Source organism: Pistacia vera, unplaced genomic scaffold (assembly GCF_008641045.1).
Source record: "Pistacia vera cultivar Batoury unplaced genomic scaffold, PisVer_v2 Contig434, whole genome shotgun sequence".
NCBI classification, from domain to species: domain Eukaryota; kingdom Viridiplantae; phylum Streptophyta; class Magnoliopsida; order Sapindales; family Anacardiaceae; genus Pistacia; species Pistacia vera.
This window is the reverse complement of record NW_022196262.1, coordinates 197,116-217,846: the sequence shown is the minus strand read 5'-3', so window position 1 is coordinate 217,846 and position 20,731 is coordinate 197,116. Positions and strand designations below refer to the sequence as shown.

The 20,731-nt window shown below is 36.1% G+C and overlaps 2 protein-coding genes across 2 annotated transcripts; one reads left to right on the top strand and one right to left on the bottom strand.

Moving 5' to 3' along the window:
* Nucleotides 1–567: 567 nt before the first annotated feature.
* LOC116143920 lies at nt 568–897 on the bottom strand. The gene has a single exon (XM_031429366.1). The coding sequence runs from the start codon at nt 895–897 to the stop codon at nt 568–570; it is 330 nt and encodes a 109-aa protein (XP_031285226.1).
* A 16,135-nt stretch (nt 898–17,032) lies between these two features.
* LOC116143919 lies at nt 17,033–17,804 on the top strand. The gene is made up of 3 exons (XM_031429365.1): nt 17,033–17,351; nt 17,475–17,668; nt 17,775–17,804. Exons 1-3 carry the CDS (start codon nt 17,033–17,035, stop codon nt 17,802–17,804), a joined length of 543 nt encoding a protein of 180 aa, XP_031285225.1.
* Nucleotides 17,805–20,731: the final 2,927 nt, after the last annotated feature.

Here is a 20,731-nt window from a genome sequence, read left to right as displayed (position 1 = left end):
CTTTTCACCTTGTCCTGTGAAATGAGACTTGGTTAGCTTGCCTAAAAGACATGATCTGCATACCTCAAATGACTGGAAGTCAAAAGGGTCCAAAACTCCATCCCTTTGAAGTTTTGCAATGCAAGTCAGATTAACATAACCCAATCTACAATGCCAGAGGTATGTTTGGTTTCGATCGCTATGTTTAGCTCTTTTGGTTTCAACTCTGAGAATATCCTTATTGTTTAAATCAAGAACATATAACCCGTTATATAACCTTGCAATTCCAAATATAATACCATTCAAACTAAAGGACAACAACCTATTAGAAATCTAAAAATGATACCCTATATCATCCAAAGCGGATACTGAAATAATATTTCTGGAAATAAAAGGTACGTAATAACAGTTATGAAGTTCCAATAACAAGCCCAAAGGCAAAGATAAATAGTAAGTTCCTATAGCCAATGCAGCCACATGCGCTCCATTTCCAACTCGTAGGTCCACTTCTCCCTTGGCAAGCAATCTACTTTACCTTAGTCCTTGCACATCAGTGCAAACGTGAGTGTCACATCCTGTGTCAATGACCTAAGATGTTGAAGGAGAGAAGTTAATTTCAACCATGAACATAGCTGAAGTTGAAGCCTCTAACTTCTTCTTGCTAGCGAGGAAAGCCTTGTAGTGCTTTCTCCAATGGCCAAGCTTGCCACAATAGAAGCAAATTACTCTTCCACCTTTACCAACACCACTCTCACGCCTAAGAGCACCCTGCCCTTTGGGTTTAGACTTGGGTTTAGCCTTGGCCTTTCCCTTTCCCTGACCCTTACCCTTACCTTTACCTTTACCCTTCCCTTTACCAACACCCACGAGTAAAACAAGTTTGGACCTTTTCATGTCCTGCTCTACAGTCCTCAGCATGTTCAGAAGTTCTAAAAGGGATTTCACCATCATGTTTATATTGAAGTTCATTATGAACAGTGAAAAAGAATCAGGTAAAGATTACAGAATCAAATCTACTTGTAATTCTACATCCAACCCAAACCCCAAAGTCTCAAGCCTCTCCATGTACTCGATCATTTTGAGTACATGAGGGCCAACTTTGGTTCCCTCAATCATGTGATTTCCAAATAGTGCTTTCAACACCTTGTACCTCTCATGTCAAGCATTCCCTTCGAAAAGCTCCTTGAGGTGCAGAATAGTGGCAGCAGCGTCCATATTCTCATGCTGTTTTTGCAGCTCAGTTGTCATTGATGCTAACATTAGGCATTGAACGCCATCAGCATCGTCAAGGAACTTTTGATAAGTGTCTTTTACTTCCTGAGTGGATCAGGACTAGGTTCAGCCATATATGGCTTATCAACGATATACAATTTCTTTTCGAACTTCAATATAATCCAAAGATTACGATACCAGTCTGAGAAATTGGATCCATCCAGCTTGTATTCTTTCTCAATTATCGGTCGCAAGTTCATAATGCTGATGTTGGTGAATCTACAATTGCAGAAAAGTGAAAGTCATTATAATTTTCATTAACGTTTAATATGGTCTTTTATTAAAACGCCCCCACTATTTTCCTCAAGTCAATAGCCCTCACTATTTACTCGAGAAAGCCCGTTGGCTTTCCTAGTGGACTGAGATCCCATCTAGCCTATTTCAAACCTCCACTTTGTCGAACAAGCCAAAATGGGTTGATTAGGTAGGCCAACAAACTTAATCCAAACCAGTTGATAGCTCCCACTATTAGCCTTAAGTGTAAAGCAAGCCAACAAGCCAATCACACAATCCAACGACCTAGCCATCGTCCTCAAGTGTGATTCCCATTATCAGTAGAGTGGACACTACATGTCACCACGTACACAACATGTGTACTTCTCTACTATGCCTATGACGTGTTTATGAACCTTCGCTTTAGCGAACAAGCAAAACTGTCATTTAAAGTCGACCCATCACCATTAAGGAAAACTCCAATGAGCTTTAACCTCCCACTGGTAGAAGTGTACCCTTCACTTTGGCGAACAAGGTTCTGACGAACAGTGGTTTGATTAACCCATGGTGATGGAAGGCATACATATGACTTAATATACTTTATTTGAGGGTTTTTATTTTATGTCTCACTAGATTATCATCTTTGTTAGAATGACATTTATTGGCATATTATTGAACATTTAACCTTAGCATGCATTCTAAACAAAAATATAAATATGCTGGTACATGGCCTAACTAAAAGCCGATTTCCTCGAGCCTAGAAGAATCGGTGGGTCACCTAGGGGTCCTGTAATAAATATCTTGAGTCTTCAAGTATGATTGCCTTGTCCTTGCTCCATCTTCAAGTACATTACAAAAATATTATACTAAATTTACAATGAAATTAACCTCAAACTAATTTTACATCAATAAATTTAGAAACCTCGATTTACATTCGAGGGGAATGAGTTCAGAAGATAATTTACATCGAGAAGGGGAAGAAAGGCAAGACATGCGGGCCCTATTTTAAAATTACAACCATACATACCCAAAAATATTTTAGAACATTCACCATAGGTCTTAAGGCTCATGTATCGGCACCATGCAATATTCAAACAAGTACATTGCATACATTAAAAAACAATCAATTTTTGAATTGGGTGGGTGAATTATCAATTACCCTCTGACAATTTACAAATCTACATTTGGTCTAAAAGTTTTGAAACTTTTCACTTTGGCCCTTACGTACTCGAAAGTATGCTCACCGCGGCAATGGGTTATATCGTCGTGGCGTGTATTGGTTATTATCACACATGCGTACCATGTTCTATCGCTGTGGCGATGTGTTATATCGCTGCAACGAGCTCTCATTTTCATTAGTGCCTTCTTTACACCACGATTGCCACAGTGATGGGTTATATCGCCACTGTGAGCGCTGGTATTCAATTAGCAATCACGTTAAAGAACAATTGTCACGGCAGGCATGCACTGATCTGTAACATATCAGTTCAACCAGCAACAAAAAAAGGCCAAACAGATATTGCAATCAATCTAATCATCAGATGTCAACAAAAATTTAGATCTCAATATACCAATCTTGCAAATCATCAATAAATTAAATTAATCAAGTATATTGATTTCTTAAAACATGCTCTCAAGGCAGAATATATACAGATTTAACAAAGCAACATATTATCAATCAAATACATGTTATCAAACATACATTAAACTATAAAATCTGGCACCCTAGGCTCTGATACCACTATAAGGAAATGATCTAATCCATGGCAGCGGAAAACGAAAACAAAACAACGATCAATTCCTTTTTAAGCTAAGATCAGGGTACATATATTACAGATAATATGTTAAATAAAAAATCTGCAGTAATATGAACAATCAGAGTTAAGATTAGAGTTCATACGCACATTTGGAGGCTCCTTCAAACTTGTCTCCGATTGGGTTTGCTACCGATTCAAAATAGAATCAAACCAGTGGTAATTCACACGAAGATAACCCGGAGAGCTAAAGAGGGATTTGCAAGATCCTCTTTAGCTTCAAGAACCAAATAAAAAATCAAAGAGACTTTGATTCAATGTCCAAGGGTGGCGTGAGATGTAGAGAGAAAGGAGGCTGTTTTCTTTTAATAAAATATGAATTCTCTCTTTAAAATCACAAAACACACGCACTTATATAGTGCATGTGAAACCCTATTCCAATGAGGAATAGACTTGGGCTCCAACCCAAACAACTCCTATGTTCAAACACTCCCAATCATGATATGTTATTTTAATTATTTTTATTCCAATTAAACTCAATTAATATTTTTATAAAATATATTAACAATTAATAATAATAATAATAATAATAATTCATTTAAATATATGTGTACATATATTTAAATATAATCCCACTTATTTAATTTTAACATCAAATTAAATACAGGCAACAACCTCAACAAATTTAATTGTACTGTGAGATTACCAAAATACCCTTTCGCCCTAAAAGACGAAAACACCCCGTGCATAAACTGATTATTAAATTATCTTCTATGTGTGTAACCTATAGGCTCCCCATCATACCGACAATGAGTAGTATTACGATTAACATCAATTAATCCACTAGGTTTACTTTACAACTTAATTACAAAGTCAAAGATTAAGCCTCAGTTACCAAAACACCCCTGTTTTGCAGCGCTTCAATCTCTACCCTTTGGTTAAACAACGTACAACCATAGTGAGCTTACAAGAACACACAACCAACTCAGTCAGGCTTGAGCTTCTCTCAAAGACTAGAAACGAAGATGTACTTTGGTGGAAGAAGCTCAGCACGCTTCATACATCAGCTATGAACAACACATCGTGAGCTAGGATGCATTATGGATACTTTCAAGGAGGTATTTTAAAGTTTTACCTAAGCATAGAAACTTGACAAAAACAAAGTAAAAATTAAGAGAATTTTCAGTGTACTTTTCAGGGAGATATCAGGCTTAACAAAAATTGCATTGGAGAAGAGTTTATATAACAAAACAGCCGACCAATGCAAGGAAAGGTGGCAAAAAAAAACTTTATTGGATTCACCTTTATAAAAGTTTATTTCAATATCGAGATGCCACCTATCAAAGATAATAAAACTTTCAAGCACATTGAATATGAAATTGACAAGTGTTATGGATCACACAAATATCTCAAAAGAGAATAAAACAGCTCATGCATTTTAGAAGCATAACACGTGTTACCCAAATACATCTATCAAATACAAAGTGATCACTCTGACTCAGAGGTGCTCACCCGATACGACATATAATTAACATAAGAGAAGATGGTCGCTTTAAACACGAGGTGGTCATACTGGAAGTTTAAACAAAACTATTATGCCAAGACAAGGTTAGGTGATCATACCAGGAATGAGAGTTACCACTCTAGGTTCATAAGTTGAAAAAAAAACTTACATACTTAATGCAAAAATCCTACCGAACATGGTCATTTAGCTCCTATACATATATGGTCTCCATGTTCATACGTGTAATAATCTAAACTCTCTCCAGTATTACTTATGAATTATCATTCTAGTAGTGTCTAACTGAAGCGTTGAAGCGTCGAGAGTGCACCAACCTGAATTGACGTCAACCATATCAAAATCATATAAGGCTATATAGAATTCTTACAATATCTTCAAGTAGTTTATTAAGGTTATTAAAGTATAATAGTTATTTTTTATTGTTATTTATTATGTTTCTGACCAAATCAGAAAATTAAGCCACACGAGCTGTACATAAATCTTATTAAGGTAGTAGGAGGGTTTTCGTTATGCATAATTAGATAATAATAACCTCATTTATCCTAATATATAGTTTTGATTCATGATGTTAGTTTCTTCAAGTAATTCCATCCATATGTTAATAATTTTTTAGTGTTTTGTTTCCTATCATTAAGGAGAACCGCAATAAGTAGCTTATAAATAAGGCCGTATATATTATTTTTTTTAGTGTAAGTTTTATACTCCTTACCCTAAAAGAAATGGAGAAAATTTTCGCCAAGCCAGCTCTTTTGGTGGTTGCTGTCTTGCTTACTGCATCATGTTCGTCTCCCTCTCTCCCTCTCTCTCTTCCATGCATTATGTTTATATTACCGAGACTTACAGTGCCAATAATATAAATATATTTGCATAATATATGGGATTTATCTAATTTTCCTCTAGTGAGGTGCTTTAGTATTAAACTCATTCACTACATTTAGAAAGCACTAAAATATCTTACAAGGAGTTTTTTTTTATAATTTTGTACGGGGGTGTTTAATATTCTCAAAGAAGTTTTTGATATTTTTAGGGATTTTGTATAATTTCATGAGAGTTTTTAATGCTTTCTAAACGAAGCGGTTGAATTAATACTTAACGATCTCACGTAGGGAAAAATAAAATGAACCTTATGTATCTTTGTGTGTGTGTGTGTGTCATCTTTCAATTAATAAGTTAATTTGGATTTACAGATGTAGCATTTGTTGATGAGTTATCAAGAGTTGAAGCTTTCACAATTTTAAAAATTCGTTGTATAAATGATGCCAATTGCACAACAGATTGCCCAACTAAATGAGGGTTTTGTTGTCAAACTCCAAATAATCAAATCTGTCCCAAAAGGGTTTGTGCTTGCACTTAATTGAAAGCCGAGGAGCTCAAAGAAATCCTTCAACTCAACTTTGCTCCGTTAATTGCTTCTTCATGACGATTTTATATATAGTACAATGTAACGTTCTTTAATGAATGACATTACGTATTGCTTATATGTTTCTTAATATATACGACTACTAGATATATTTTATCATGGTTTTTGGGTGCTTCATAACTGTTGTAATTAATTTGGTGAAATCCGTTTCTAACCATTTCAATTTCATCATAAAATAATGCCCAAGATAACTAAGAATTTTTACAAGAAAAAAAAAACAAGTCGTTAAAATTCTTAATCAGCATGCATTATTTTTTAAAAGTGAATTATAGTTATAAGTTATTAATGATTAGCCAAAAATATGCGAATAACGAATAAGCATGTTTTGATTTCTTCCTAAAGAAAAAAATGTGTCCAGCTTTTTGCCTTAATACATCCATGTTTGGTGTCTATGGTCTATTGTTTCATCATAGTAATGGAAATTGTTTTTTTCTAAGCTACTACAGATCTTGAAAGTGTTTTGGCAAGTTCACAATAAATCAAGACAAACACGCATGCGATTGATCCGCAAAGAAGAGGAGTTGGTAGTCAAAGTTTAGAATTATAAAAACAAGAGCTGCAAAGGCTTAAGAAGCTAAAACCAACAGAAATGCAAATTCAAATTCATATCCAATTAGGTGTAATTAAATTTATACACCTATCTCCACCATTTCATATTTAAAAGCCATTGAATGCAACAAACACAACAAGCAAAGAAACAAGCTCAACAAAATCATTCATTAAAAATTAGTTGGTTGTAGGCATGACAAGCTTTAAAATTGAGAAAACATGTCAACACATACAAGAACAAATCATAAGCTTTCAAAACATGAACAGGCAAGTAAATTGAAATGAAATCTCCTGATTTTGAAATTTGCATTTAATATGCAGCAAAGTTTGATGCTTTCACAAACATTTATTCTAGTAAAAAAAACTAAAGGGACAAAAGTTGAATGGTTTCACATTAATGTAGCAGATTTAAAGCAAAGACAAACCGCACAAACAGGCAGTTAAAATTTTTATTGCCAAAAGCATATGAGTAAACTTCATGGCTTATAAAACAAATATATATATATATATATATATATATAATATATATATATATAAAATAAAGCAAAAAAAATATATAATATAAATATTATATATATATAAATAAAGCAAAATATACTCTATTCAATTATATTTTATCTCTAATTATCTTATCTCTTGAGAAAAGCTCAACAATTTATTAATTCCCCTAACATCCACACATCTTAATTGGACTTTAAATAGACCAAGCAACTCTTGACAATGGTATATAAATATAACCCCCTACGTTTGATTTGATGCTGACCTTATTATAAAAATCGTCACATTTGTGTCTAAAAATCTATGAAGTTTATAAATATTTATAGTCTTAAGGTCAGAAGAGATATGTGAAGATTTAAGAGAGCAAAAACAAAATGGATAAACTGATTTGTATTAAGCTGAATTGAAGAATGTACGATCAAGATCTCTCTTATATACAAAGGAGAGAATCAGTGGAGATTAGTAAAGTAGCTCGTTTGAGCTCAAAGCAATATCTAAAACAGTTTACTCAAAACGACAGCGTATTCACAAGTTCCTTCCTGTGTGACCCTTTATGTTTTATAGAACTGCAGTCTGCACCCTTTGTGTTGTATGGTCAACATTTCCCCTCAAATTGAACTACTCCTCATATGGTTGAAGGTCAACACTTCCCCTCAAAACAAACTGCATTTTTCCTATCAGAACTCTATTTCTTCAAGCAACTGATTTTCACCACAACATTTATCACAACACATACTACAACCGACTGCATTTTTCCTATTTGTTTCTTCAAGCAACACAGTACACATCAACTGAGCTTCAAAACTGCATTTTCACAGCTGAACACACACCACAGTACACATCAATAGAGCTTCAAAACTACATTTTTCACAACTGAACTGCACTCACCATTCAGAATTGCATTTTTCACGGCTGAACTGCTGCTTTTTAGCACTCAAAACTGCATTTTTCACAGCTGAACACACACCACAGTACACATCAATAGAGCTTCAAAACTGCATTTGTCACAGCTGAACTGCACTCACCACTCAGAACTGCATTTTTCACAGCTGAACTGCTGCTTTTTAGTTGAAAACAACACATACAGCAGAGCTTTTTAGCTGAAAACAACACATACAACAAAGCTTTAGAACTGCATTTTCATAGCTGAACTGCTGCTTCTTAACTGAGCTGCTGCTTCTTAACTGAACTGCTGCTTCAATTAAATGGTTGCTAGCTGGATATTTTAGCTAGAGTCTGCAGTACAACACTTTACTACCTCATCCTTTTTTTTCGGAATCAGTCATGGCTATAACATTCAATTTTTCTTTCAATTCAAGGAATTAAGCTGTTGATAAAGTTTTGGAAAGAACATCAGCAATTTGTAGTCGAGATGGAACCTATTGAACCATGAGCTTTTTAGCTAAAACCTGATCCCTGATGTAATGAATATCAATCTCAATATGCTTTGTCCTAGAATGAAAAACAGGATTTGCAGCAAGGGCACCAACACTAACATTATCGCACCAAATTATTGGAGGAATGTTCAGAATCAAACCTAACTCAGAAAACATACTTTGTAACCAAGCTATTTCAGTGGTTGTGTGTGCTAAGGCTCTATATTCAGCCTCTATTGAAGAAAGAGCAACAACTCTCTGTTTCTGGGAACTCCATTGGATAAGATTAGGGCCTAGATAAACATAGTACCCCCTTGTGGACCGTCGATCATCTAAACTGCTACCCCAATCTGCATCAGTATAGCATTCAACATTCAAAGATGCAACTGGTCTGAACTGCAACCCATGATACTGTGTACCTTTGATATACCTTAAAACTCTCTGACAAGCTTGCCATTGGAGTTCTGTTGGTGCTTGTAGAAATTGACTCAGCTTATTAACAGTAAAGTTGATGTCGGGTCTGGTTAAAGTTAAGTATTGAAGGGCTCCAATGGTGCTTCTATATAGGCTGGGATCTTTGAACAATTCACTGTCAGTGGAAGAAAGTTTTGTGTCAACAACCATGGGTGTGGAACATGCATGAGCATCCATCATCTTAGTTTTGGATAGCAAATCAACAATGTATTTTGTTTGCTTCAAATGAATTCCAGCAGAGGTCCTTGTGGCTTCCAAACCAAGAAAATACTTAATAGACCCAAGAGTTTTTAAGGTAAAGTGATCATTAAGATCTTGAACAAGTTGATGTGTGCATGAGACATTGGACCCAATAATTAATATATCATCAACATATACAAGGACATAGATGATGTAGGAATCATTTTTGAGAATGAATAGGTTGGAATTAGATATAGAGTTTTTAAAACCTCTGTCCAAAAGAACAAACTTCAGTTTATCAAACCAAGCTCTTGGAGCCTATTTAAGTCCATAAATGGCTTTATTCAACTCGCAAACATGAGTAGGAAATTGAGGATTTTCAAATCCTTTAGGTTGCCTCATATAGACTGTTTCATTACATTATTGACATCCACTTGTTGGATGTCCCATCCATTAGTCACAGCAAGAGTTAGTATAATTCTGATGGGTGAAGGCTTAATTACAAGGTTGAAAGTTTCAAAAAAATCCAAACCAGGGGTTTGCTTAAACCCCTTGGCAACCAGTCTTGCTTTGTACTTTTGTAGGGACCCATCAGCATGAAACATTGTCCTAAAGACCCATTTGTTACCAGCAATCTTCATATCACTCATCTTGGGAACAAGGGACCAAGTGTTGTTCTTTACTAATGCATCATACTCAAGTTGCATGGCTTCTCTCCATTCATTACTGACCAAGGCTTCAGCAACTAAATCAGGTTCTGGTAGGACAGGTTCTTGACCAGATATGATAAGGGTAGTTTTGTGTTAAAAACTGGTTTTTTCTCTAGTTAACATAGGATATGTGTTTGTAGTTAGAGAAAAGGTTGCTGATAGTGAGTGATTTGTTTCAAGAGGGTTTAATGTAGTAGGCAGACTAGCTGATGAAGTATGAAATTGTGATGGACTTAAATCAATTACAAGAGCGTAGTGAGAAAGTTCCTGATTTTTTGACTGGTGAAATTGAGATGTAGTAGACTGATTTTGTGTGATAAGAGGTTATGATGTAGTAGGGTTATCAGTGGATGAAATAACCAATTGAGATGGTGTTAAGTCTACTATAAGAGGATAGAGATTAGGTTCCTGACAGTGTGAAGACTTCTAATTTTGTAATATGTGAGGTTGTGATGTGGTAGGCTGATTTTGAATAGTGATAGGGTGTAATATTGTAGGTGTTGGAGGAGATGCTGTAACTGGTACATGTGATTGGTGAGGTAAAACTGATGATGGTAAGGGACAACTTTCTGAAGATGAAGGGTTATTGGAGACAAGATTGGATTTATGGGAAGGTGATGTTTAGGAGGAATTTTGTGCACCAACTGTTGAAGGAGGAATGGATGTAGAGCATGATACTACTGGAGATACTTTACTACTGGGAGCTACAACAGTAGGAGACACTGATGGTGGTACTTTCTAAGACTAGAAAGGATGTTTGTTGACTGTGCATAAGGTGAAACTGAAGAGTGAAGAAAGTTATGCACAAAAGGAAATTCATCTTCATTAAAAGTGACATTAGGTGTAATAAAAATTTTACCTTCAGGACTTAAACACCTATAGTCTTTATGAACTAGACTATATCCTACAAATACACACTTAGATGAATGAAAACTAAGTTTGTGCCTATTGTAATATCTTAGGTAAGGAAAACATGCATATCCAAAAACTTTTAAAGATGAATAAAGCGGTAATCGACAAAACAGCAACTGATAAGGACAATGAAAATCAAGAACAGCAAATGACATCCTATTGATTAAAAATACAGCAGTATCAAATGCAAGCCACCAAAAATTCATAGGCATGGAGGCATAAGCAAGTAGGGTGAGACCAGTTTCAACTATATGCCTGTGTTTTCTCTCATTTCGTCCATTTTGTTGATGGACATAAGCACAAGAGTGCTTAAACTGAATGCCAGACTTGGTTAGGTAAGGAATTAAACCCCTATATTCACTCCCTTGATCAGACTATAGACACTTAAGTTTATGATTAAACTATCTCTCAGCTAAATGATGAAATTTAACAAAAATAGAATGCACTTCAACTTTGGTTCTTAAGGGAAAAAGCCAGGTAAACCTGCTAAAATCGTCAAGAAAATGCACATAGTACTTAAAGCCTTCAATGGATGCCACTGGAGCAGGACTTCAAATGTCACTATGAACTAATTCAAGAGGAACAACAGCTTTGGAATGAGAGACAACAAAACTTTTTTTGTGCATTTTGCCAAGTTAACTGTTTTTGTGCATTTTGCCAAGTTGACATGCATCACAAAAAGAAATGGAAGGAATATGCTTCGAAAGATTGTGATTAATTTGCAACATAATTTTCTGAAAAACTTTAGAATGTGGATGCCCTAATCTTTTATGCCAAAGTGATGAAATGTTCTGTTTGGGACAAGTGGCTTGAAGAGCTAAAGGTGAACTGTTGGGCAAATACAGGTGACATTGAGACACCAAATTGTCATCAGTATTACTACTAGTACTATAATCAATTTCAGTAGCATTGCAAGCTTTATTATTAAAAGAGTAACTAGGAACATTATCAACAACATGGTGATCAGCAACAAAATTAACACCATCAGCATCAGAATCAACAGGATCAGTAACAAAATTAATACCATCAGCACCAAAATCAACAGGAACAACATGACTAGCATTCTTATTATGAGTATCATCAACAATATGACTATTAACACCAGGATAAATGCTATCCGAGACAGAATGAATACCAGCATCAAGATTAATAGAAACATCATGACTAGTAGTTCTATTAGGAGTATTATCAATAGTATGACTATTATCATTAGAATAAATACCATTAGTATTGCTAACAAGATCAACAGTAGAAGTTTCATTGATATGATCAATCATATTGCACAAATTAGAAACAATATTATTAGATAAACAGTAATCAGAAATAGAAATGTTTTATTTATTGAAGGAACATTACAACCATCTAGAACTGACTCTATGTATTTATTATCAACATTAACAGTAGAAGGACTGACACTAGTTTGCAATTCACTAAGACTCTTGTGTGGGATCTTATCTCTTAAGGTAGATACAGACTTATGAGAATCAATGGCAGTAACACTAGCAAAACAATTTTGATTTTGAGGTTTGTGACTGGTGACAGAAACTAAGCTTTGTGCATTAAGAGGAATAGAAGACTGAGCTAAAGTGTCCTAAGAACTGACAAATGGAAGTCTCAATTGATATAGCCCAGCATTAAGTTCTCCCTATTGTAAAACTGCTCTAGAAACCTTGTCCTTAACAATGCAACAGTCAGAGTTAAATTCAACCATAACATTATTGTCTTTAGTAAATTTGGATATACTAAGAAAGTTTTTAGTAATTCTTGGTACACACAAAATGTTTTTTAGATGTAGACATTTATCTTGTAGAAAACTAGGTAAAGAAGCAAAGCCAACATGGGATATATCAAGAAACTCACAACTGCCTACTTGTAATTGTTTAATTCCACCATAATTTCTGCTCACATTCAACTAACTAAGATCTACAGTGACATGGTTGGTAGCACTAGAATCCATATACCAGGTAGGATCTAATGAGATAGAGGCACCACCAGGAATGAAGGATGATGAATGGGAGTTGACAAGTATGGTCTGATGAGAAGCTAGGTAGGCTTGGGTAGGTGTTTGTTGTTGTATGTTCTAATGAGAAGCTAGGTAGGCTTGGTTGGGTGTTTGTTGCTATTTGCTGGGTACTTGGAATCCTTGTTGTGAAATTGTTAAGGGTTGTGGTTGTGGTTGATGAGAGATTTCAGCAAACTGTCCTTGGTATTGTGATCCTTCATGTGAATGGGAGGACTGGATAGATTGTTGTGGTAGGATGCTACTAGTGGGACTATTAACATAATTGTGCCCAGAAGTGACAGGAACTTGAGAACCAGGGGTGACATATGATAGAGCACCTATTTTTTGTAGGGAAGAATTGTATTGAGGTGAGGTCCCATTGTAATTGGAGTTATACCTGTGGTAACATTTCAATGCAGTATGACCAATCTTGCTGCAGACTTGGCATATTGGCCTTTCTCTGCCATTACTCCTACCATGACCTCTGCCAGTATTGTGAAAAACAGCAGGTCTGTGGGTAGGTACTAAAGGATTATAGTAGGTTTGGGAAGGAGTATAATGTGAAACAGTTTGTTCAGTGGGAATGGTAGCTCCTAGAGGATAATGTTGCGTCTAAGAGGGATTAGATAAAATGTTTAGGGTGTTGTGTTGAAAAATGATTTGGTGCTCCTAGATTACAAGGAGTTCAGTTTGAGGAAGAGTGTTGACTATAAGAGTCAAGCAAGAGAAGTCTCAAAGATGCTTACTACCGGTTTCAGTGAGTCTCAAATTAAAGAAGGCTTGTACGCTGCCGTTTCAAAATCATTAAAAGAACTTTGCAGAACGTCATCGTTTTGCTTATCTTTGTCTTGTAAAACAGTAAGCAAAAGCTACTGCTCATCATCTCTATATAAAATCAATTGCGTGTACTCACTCTGTAGTTAGTTAGTCAATTAAAACAGATTCAGTTTTACAATCGTTACTACTCCTTTTTTGTTTTTCTCCCAATCTGGTTTCAACATCTTATTTTACATGGTATCAGAGCCCTTGACTTGCGTCAATGGTGAAAATTTCTAATACCTCTTCATCGATTAAAGGCGTTGAAGATATGTTGAAGGAAGCTTCCACTAGAACGACTTCAGCTCTTGCTTCAAACTTACAAGTCATAAACCCAAAGCTTACAAGAAATAACTACCGTTTTTGGAGCTCACAAGTGCTGTCGACNTTAGATAAACAGTAATCAGAAATAGAAATGTTTTATTTATTGAAGGAACATTACAACCATCTAGAACTGACTCTATGTATTTATTATCAACATTAACAGTAGAAGGACTGACACTAGTTTGCAATTCACTAAGACTCTTGTGTGGGATCTTATCTCTTAAGGTAGATACAGACTTATGAGAATCAATGGCAGTAACACTAGCAAAACAATTTTGATTTTGAGGTTTGTGACTGGTGACAGAAACTAAGCTTTGTGCATTAAGAGGAATAGAAGACTGAGCTAAAGTGTCCTAAGAACTGACAAATGGAAGTCTCAATTGATATAGCCCAGCATTAAGTTCTCCCTATTGTAAAACTGCTCTAGAAACCTTGTCCTTAACAATGCAACAGTCAGAGTTAAATTCAACCATAACATTATTGTCTTTAGTAAATTTGGATATACTAAGAAAGTTTTTAGTAATTCTTGGTACACACAAAATGTTTTTTAGATGTAGACATTTATCTTGTAGAAAACTAGGTAAAGAAGCAAAGCCAACATGGGATATATCAAGAAACTCACAACTGCCTACTTGTAATTGTTTAATTCCACCATAATTTCTGCTCACATTCAACTAACTAAGATCTACAGTGACATGGTTGGTAGCACTAGAATCCATATACCAGGTAGGATCTAATGAGATAGAGGCACCACCAGGAATGAAGGATGATGAATGGGAGTTGACAAGTATGGTCTGATGAGAAGCTAGGTAGGCTTGGGTAGGTGTTTGTTGTTGTATGTTCTAATGAGAAGCTAGGTAGGCTTGGTTGGGTGTTTGTTGCTATTTGCTGGGTACTTGGAATCCTTGTTGTGAAATTGTTAAGGGTTGTGGTTGTGGTTGATGAGAGATTTCAGCAAACTGTCCTTGGTATTGTGATCCTTCATGTGAATGGGAGGACTGGATAGATTGTTGTGGTAGGATGCTACTAGTGGGACTATTAACATAATTGTGCCCAGAAGTGACAGGAACTTGAGAACCAGGGGTGACATATGATAGAGCACCTATTTTTTGTAGGGAAGAATTGTATTGAGGTGAGGTCCCATTGTAATTGGAGTTATACCTGTGGTAACATTTCAATGCAGTATGACCAATCTTGCTGCAGACTTGGCATATTGGCCTTTCTCTGCCATTACTCCTACCATGACCTCTGCCAGTATTGTGAAAAACAGCAGGTCTGTGGGTAGGTACTAAAGGATTATAGTAGGTTTGGGAAGGAGTATAATGTGAAACAGTTTGTTCAGTGGGAATGGTAGCTCCTAGAGGATAATGTTGCGTCTAAGAGGGATTAGATAAAATGTTTAGGGTGTTGTGTTGAAAAATGATTTGGTGCTCCTAGATTACAAGGAGTTCAGTTTGAGGAAGAGTGTTGACTATAAGAGTCAAGCAAGGGAGGTCTCAAAGATGCTTACTACCGGTTTCAGTGAGTCTCAAATTAAAGAAGGCTTGTACGCTGCCGTTTCAAAATCATTAAAAGAACTTTGCAGAACGTCATCGTTTTGCTTATCTTTGTCTTGTAAAACAGTAAGCAAAAGCTACTGCTCATCATCTCTGTATAAAACCAATTGCGTGTACTCACTCTGCAGTTAGTTAGTCAATTAAAACAGATTCAGTTTTACAATCGTTACTACTCCTTTTTTGTTTTTCTCCCAATCTGGTTTCAACATCTTATTTTACATAGGGAAGGTGTAAACTCTGTGAGAGAAGTTGGACTTCCAGTAGAGCTAACTGAAGTATTAATAGTGCTTGAATGAGTAGGTTTAAAGTGAGAATTATTGGAATTACTCACTGCAGCTATATTTACTGAACTTGTTGGAAAATCAATAGAGTTGAATTTCTCTAGTCTTAACTCATATTTCTATAGAAGATACTGTGCTTCTTGAATACTTACAGAATCAAACCTAGACTCAAGTCTGGAGGTTAAATTGACTACAACAGCATCAAATTCAAGACCTAATCCATCTAGAACATATTGAAGAACATCTTCATCAGAAACAACTTGTCCACTGGATGCTAAACTTTCAACTATTCCTTTCATTTTCTTGATGTAGTCACTAACACTAAGGTTGCCTTTTTGAGTATTTTGAAGTAAGTTTTTAAGGTGTAGTGCCTTAGCTTTAGAATCTGACAAGAACTCATTTTCAAGTGTGAACCAAACATCGGTAGAGAGTTGACACTTAGATACACAGCTAAACATACACTCGAATATTGACGCAAGTAACCAGGTACAAGAAATTTATCAATGCGTTTCCAAGCAACATATTCAGGATTGATTTTTTCTTTAGTTAGGGTTTCTTTATAACTAATTATTCCTGATTCAGTTGAAATATCAATTGACGAGGTAAGTAAAGGCTTAGGACAGGGGATCAAACCTGTCAAATGCTCTTCCAATCCGTGAGCTCCTACTATGAACAAAATTTGTGAGTGCCAGAATCGATAGTTATCACGGTAATTGTCCCTCGTTAGCTTCAGATTTATTACTTGAAGACTTGAAGGAACAATAGACGAATGAAGCTCAGACAGATTGTAGAGTTTATTCACGTTCTTTGCAGAACTATCAACACCAGAATGCTCAGTCATCGACGCGAGTTAGTGGCTCTGATACCATGTGAAGATTTAAGAGAGCAAAAACAAAATGGATAAACTGATTTGTATTAAGCTGAATTGAAGAATGTACAATGAAGATCTCTCTTATATACAAAGGAGAGAATCAGTGAAGATTAGTAAAGTGAAATTAGTACAGTAGCTCGTTTGAGCTCAAAGCAATATCTAAAACAATTTACTCAAAACGACAGCGTATTGACAAGTTATTGTGTGACCCTTTATGTTTTACAGAACTGCAGTCTGCACCCTTTGTATTGTATGGTCAACAAGATATATGGTTGAAATTATCTCATATTTCATACGACTCCATTCGACTACACAACACAACTATGGCACTTGCTCTCAAATTTCTTACTCTCTCCTCACTTTGTTTTCCTCCATCGACAACTTCACTCTTCCTTCTACGGTCTAATTATTCACAATCTTTAAAGCTCAATAACAAACCTTCCTCAATCTACACCGTCAATTCCAAGTTCTTTCATCTCTTTTATCGTTTCTCCGTTGATGATGAAAATGATGATGAAAACTCAAACTCTAGCGTCGATGAAGCAGTTGCACTTTTCAACAAGAGGGCTTACTATGAATGTCATGATTCTCTTGAAGCTCTATGGTACAGCGCCGAAGAACCAACTAGAACTCTCATTCATGGTATTCTTCAATGCGCTGTGGGATTTTATCACCTATTTAACCAGGTAATTAGTTTAGTTTTTTTAATAATTAATTAAACTGTCTATTAGAATTAATTGTTGNTAGAACATGAATTCATCACAGATTCTAAAGCAAGAGCCTTACACCTTAAGAATTTACTTCAAACAACATCCAAAGGGAACCTTAGTATAGCAGATTATGTTAAAAAAATGAAGGAGATTGCTGAAAGTTTATCAGCCAGTGGGTTAGTTGTTTCTAGCGAAGACTTACTGCAGTATGTATTGGATGGTTTGGGACCCGAATTTGATGCAGTTGTGGTAAATTTGACTTCCAGACTTGAATCCAAAATTGATACTGTCACATTACAGGAAGCACAGTTTGTATTGCAGAAGTATGAACTTAGGCTTGAAAAATTTAATACAGTTGACTTGTACAATTGCTCAGCCAATATAGCTAATGTAGCTCCATCTAGAGGTCCAGTTAATAATGATATAAGGCATGAAGGTTCAAACAAAAATGGTTTAGCAGCTCGCCATTCTGAAAAGATATCTGAAACAGTCTACAATCCTACTCCACCTGTACCTTCTTTGATATCCCTGGGAAATCCACACTATCCTCAATCTTACTCTATGCCTCCCTTACAAAACTATAACTCTTATGGCCAACCAGAGTATCACGCTAGACCTCTAGCCTCTAACTTTGTGCCTTATGGAAGAGGTAGAGGCAGAAGTACTAGACAAAGCAGACTTATCTGCCAAGTTTGCAACAAAGCTGGACATTCAGCTGTCCAATGCTATCATCGATTCAACTCCGCATATAATGGAACTTTACAAACTAATATACCTCCTTCACCTCAACAACATGGCTCATATTATATTGAATCACCTCCTCAACCTCACAATGGAGTTTACTATAATGATGCTCAGTCATCAGCTGGTATTGGTGTTGAATCACAATTTTTTACAAACCAGCAACAACATGGAGGAAATCTGTACAGACCATATCATAGTCATGGCTTTGCCCCTTTGAACTTCAATTCAGGTTCTGGTATTACAAGTGGTAAAACTAATCCTTCAGGAGAATTCAGTGTACCAAGTCAACAGCTGTCAGGTCACAATCAGGCACATTTTGCTGCTACCAATCTGCATAACAGTGGACAAGCATCACCTGCTTCTGCCTATAACTCTCTTCCACAGCAGATTCAACCTATTGCCCTTGCTACATCTCTCACACCCACTGATCCAGTATGGTACATGGATTCGGGGGCAACTGACCACGTCACTTCAGACCTAAATAATCTACATCTCAACAAGAATTATGATGGGGTGGATCAGCTTCAAGTAGGTAGTGGTGAGTTTCTCTCAATCTCTCATACTGGTCTACTTCCTTTTCTAGTAGTTTACACACTAAATGTTTGCATCTTAAAAATTCTTGTGTACCTAAGATCACCAAAAACCTTCTTAGCATCTCAAATTTCAAAAGATAACATGTGATTGTGGAATTTGATGCTAACCTGGTTGTCAAGGACAAGTTCACAAGAGCTCTTTTACTTCAGGGGTCTTAAAGGAGGACTGTATCAGCTTAACATACCCTATGTCAAGTCTCCACCAACTTTACGTACTCAAACTTGTTCTACCTCTCATCACAACCTGGCACTTACTGCTACGGCTACACCCTTGCACTATTTGAACAATTTCCTCTAAATTTGTCTTGTTCATTAGGTCTTGTTACTGATAAAGAACAGTTGCATGTAGTTAATAATGGTCATCATTGCTTAACACTAGTATTGATTCTAGTTCTATGCAATGTACTACTGATACATCCAATATTAGTTCTAGTAATAAGTGTAATTCTCCTATTGTAAGTATAAAAATTTCTGTCTTTCTACAACCAATCCTTGTAATGTTACTTCAAGTATGTTTGCAAAAGTAATGATTGTAATGCTGATTCTGATGCTTGTTCTCTCTTAAACATTCATTGTGGTTATACTGTTAATACACATCAGAATAACTACTTAACCTGGCACAAACGATTAGGACATCCCCATTCAGCCACTCAAACAGAATCTTGGCTGCCATACACAAAAACTACTCTCCCCTGAATAACATCTCTTGTACTCCTTCTTCTATTTGTGAAGCCTGCCAGTTGAAATTTCCATAGAAATAGCTTTCCTTTGTCCCAATCTCAAACCACAGCTCCACTTCAGATAATACACAGTGAATTATGGTCCTGCCCATTTCCTTCAGCCGAAGGATTTAGATATTATGTGCACTTCTTAGATGACTTAGCAGGTTCACTTGGCTGTTTCCTCTAAAAACCAAAGCTGAAGTTAGGTCTATTTTTATAAAATTTCACCATCTTGCTGAAAGGCAATTTGAATGCAAGTTAAAATGCTTACATTCGGATCAAGGAGGAGAATATAAGCTCTTCTTCCATACTAAGTGATCAAGGCATTCAAGTTATATTCTTATTCCCATGTCCACCAACAAAACGTTAGAAGTGAGAGGAACATAGACACATTGTGGGACTGGTCTTACTCTCTTAGCCCTGCATCTATGCCCTTACATTATTGTGGCTTGCATTTGAGACTGTAGCCTTCCTCATTAATCGAATGCCCACTGCCACTATTGGCATATATCACCTTACCAAAAATTGTTCAATGCATTTCCTCTTATGATAGTTTGAAAGTCTTTGGCTGTTCATGTTTTCCATATCTTAGGCCTTTTCATAGCATAAATTTGATTTTCATTCTGTCAAGTGGTCTTTGTTGGGTATAGTCTTGTTCAAGGGTTTAAAATGTCTAAAACCTGATGGAAAAATTGTCATTACACCTACTTTCAATTTGATGATGTTAGTTTTCCTTTTGCTGATGGAAGCTTTAATACATCCTCTAGTTCTTCACTCAACAAAACTACACTACCTAACTATTCACATTGTAAATATTTTCCTTTTGTCTCCCTTCAACAACCTCCTTTAACTAATGATACTGGTCCTTGCTGATACTGTTCCCTCTGGAGTAAATTGCTCTTTTGAAAATGGTCCTCTTAATACTACAGCAGCTGGTCTCAATTCTGCCTCACCACCTTACCTGCTCAATCTTCACCTCTCGTACCAAATATCACCCCAACTCTCTCCACTACACCTACCCATGTATTTCTCAACAGCCCTTAATTTCTCCTCCACATACTAATACTTCTCCCCAGCCATGTCCCTTGAGTTGATCTTACCTCACCTAGTTCACACATTTCCACTCTCTACCAACCCGTTACAATCTCCTCCCACTTTCTAGCCTTGAATCTTGATTGGACTTACCTCCTCAGAGCTTCTTGAAGATGACAGAGTATTGAAGTCTGAAGTAACCAATGTTCACCCTATGGTAC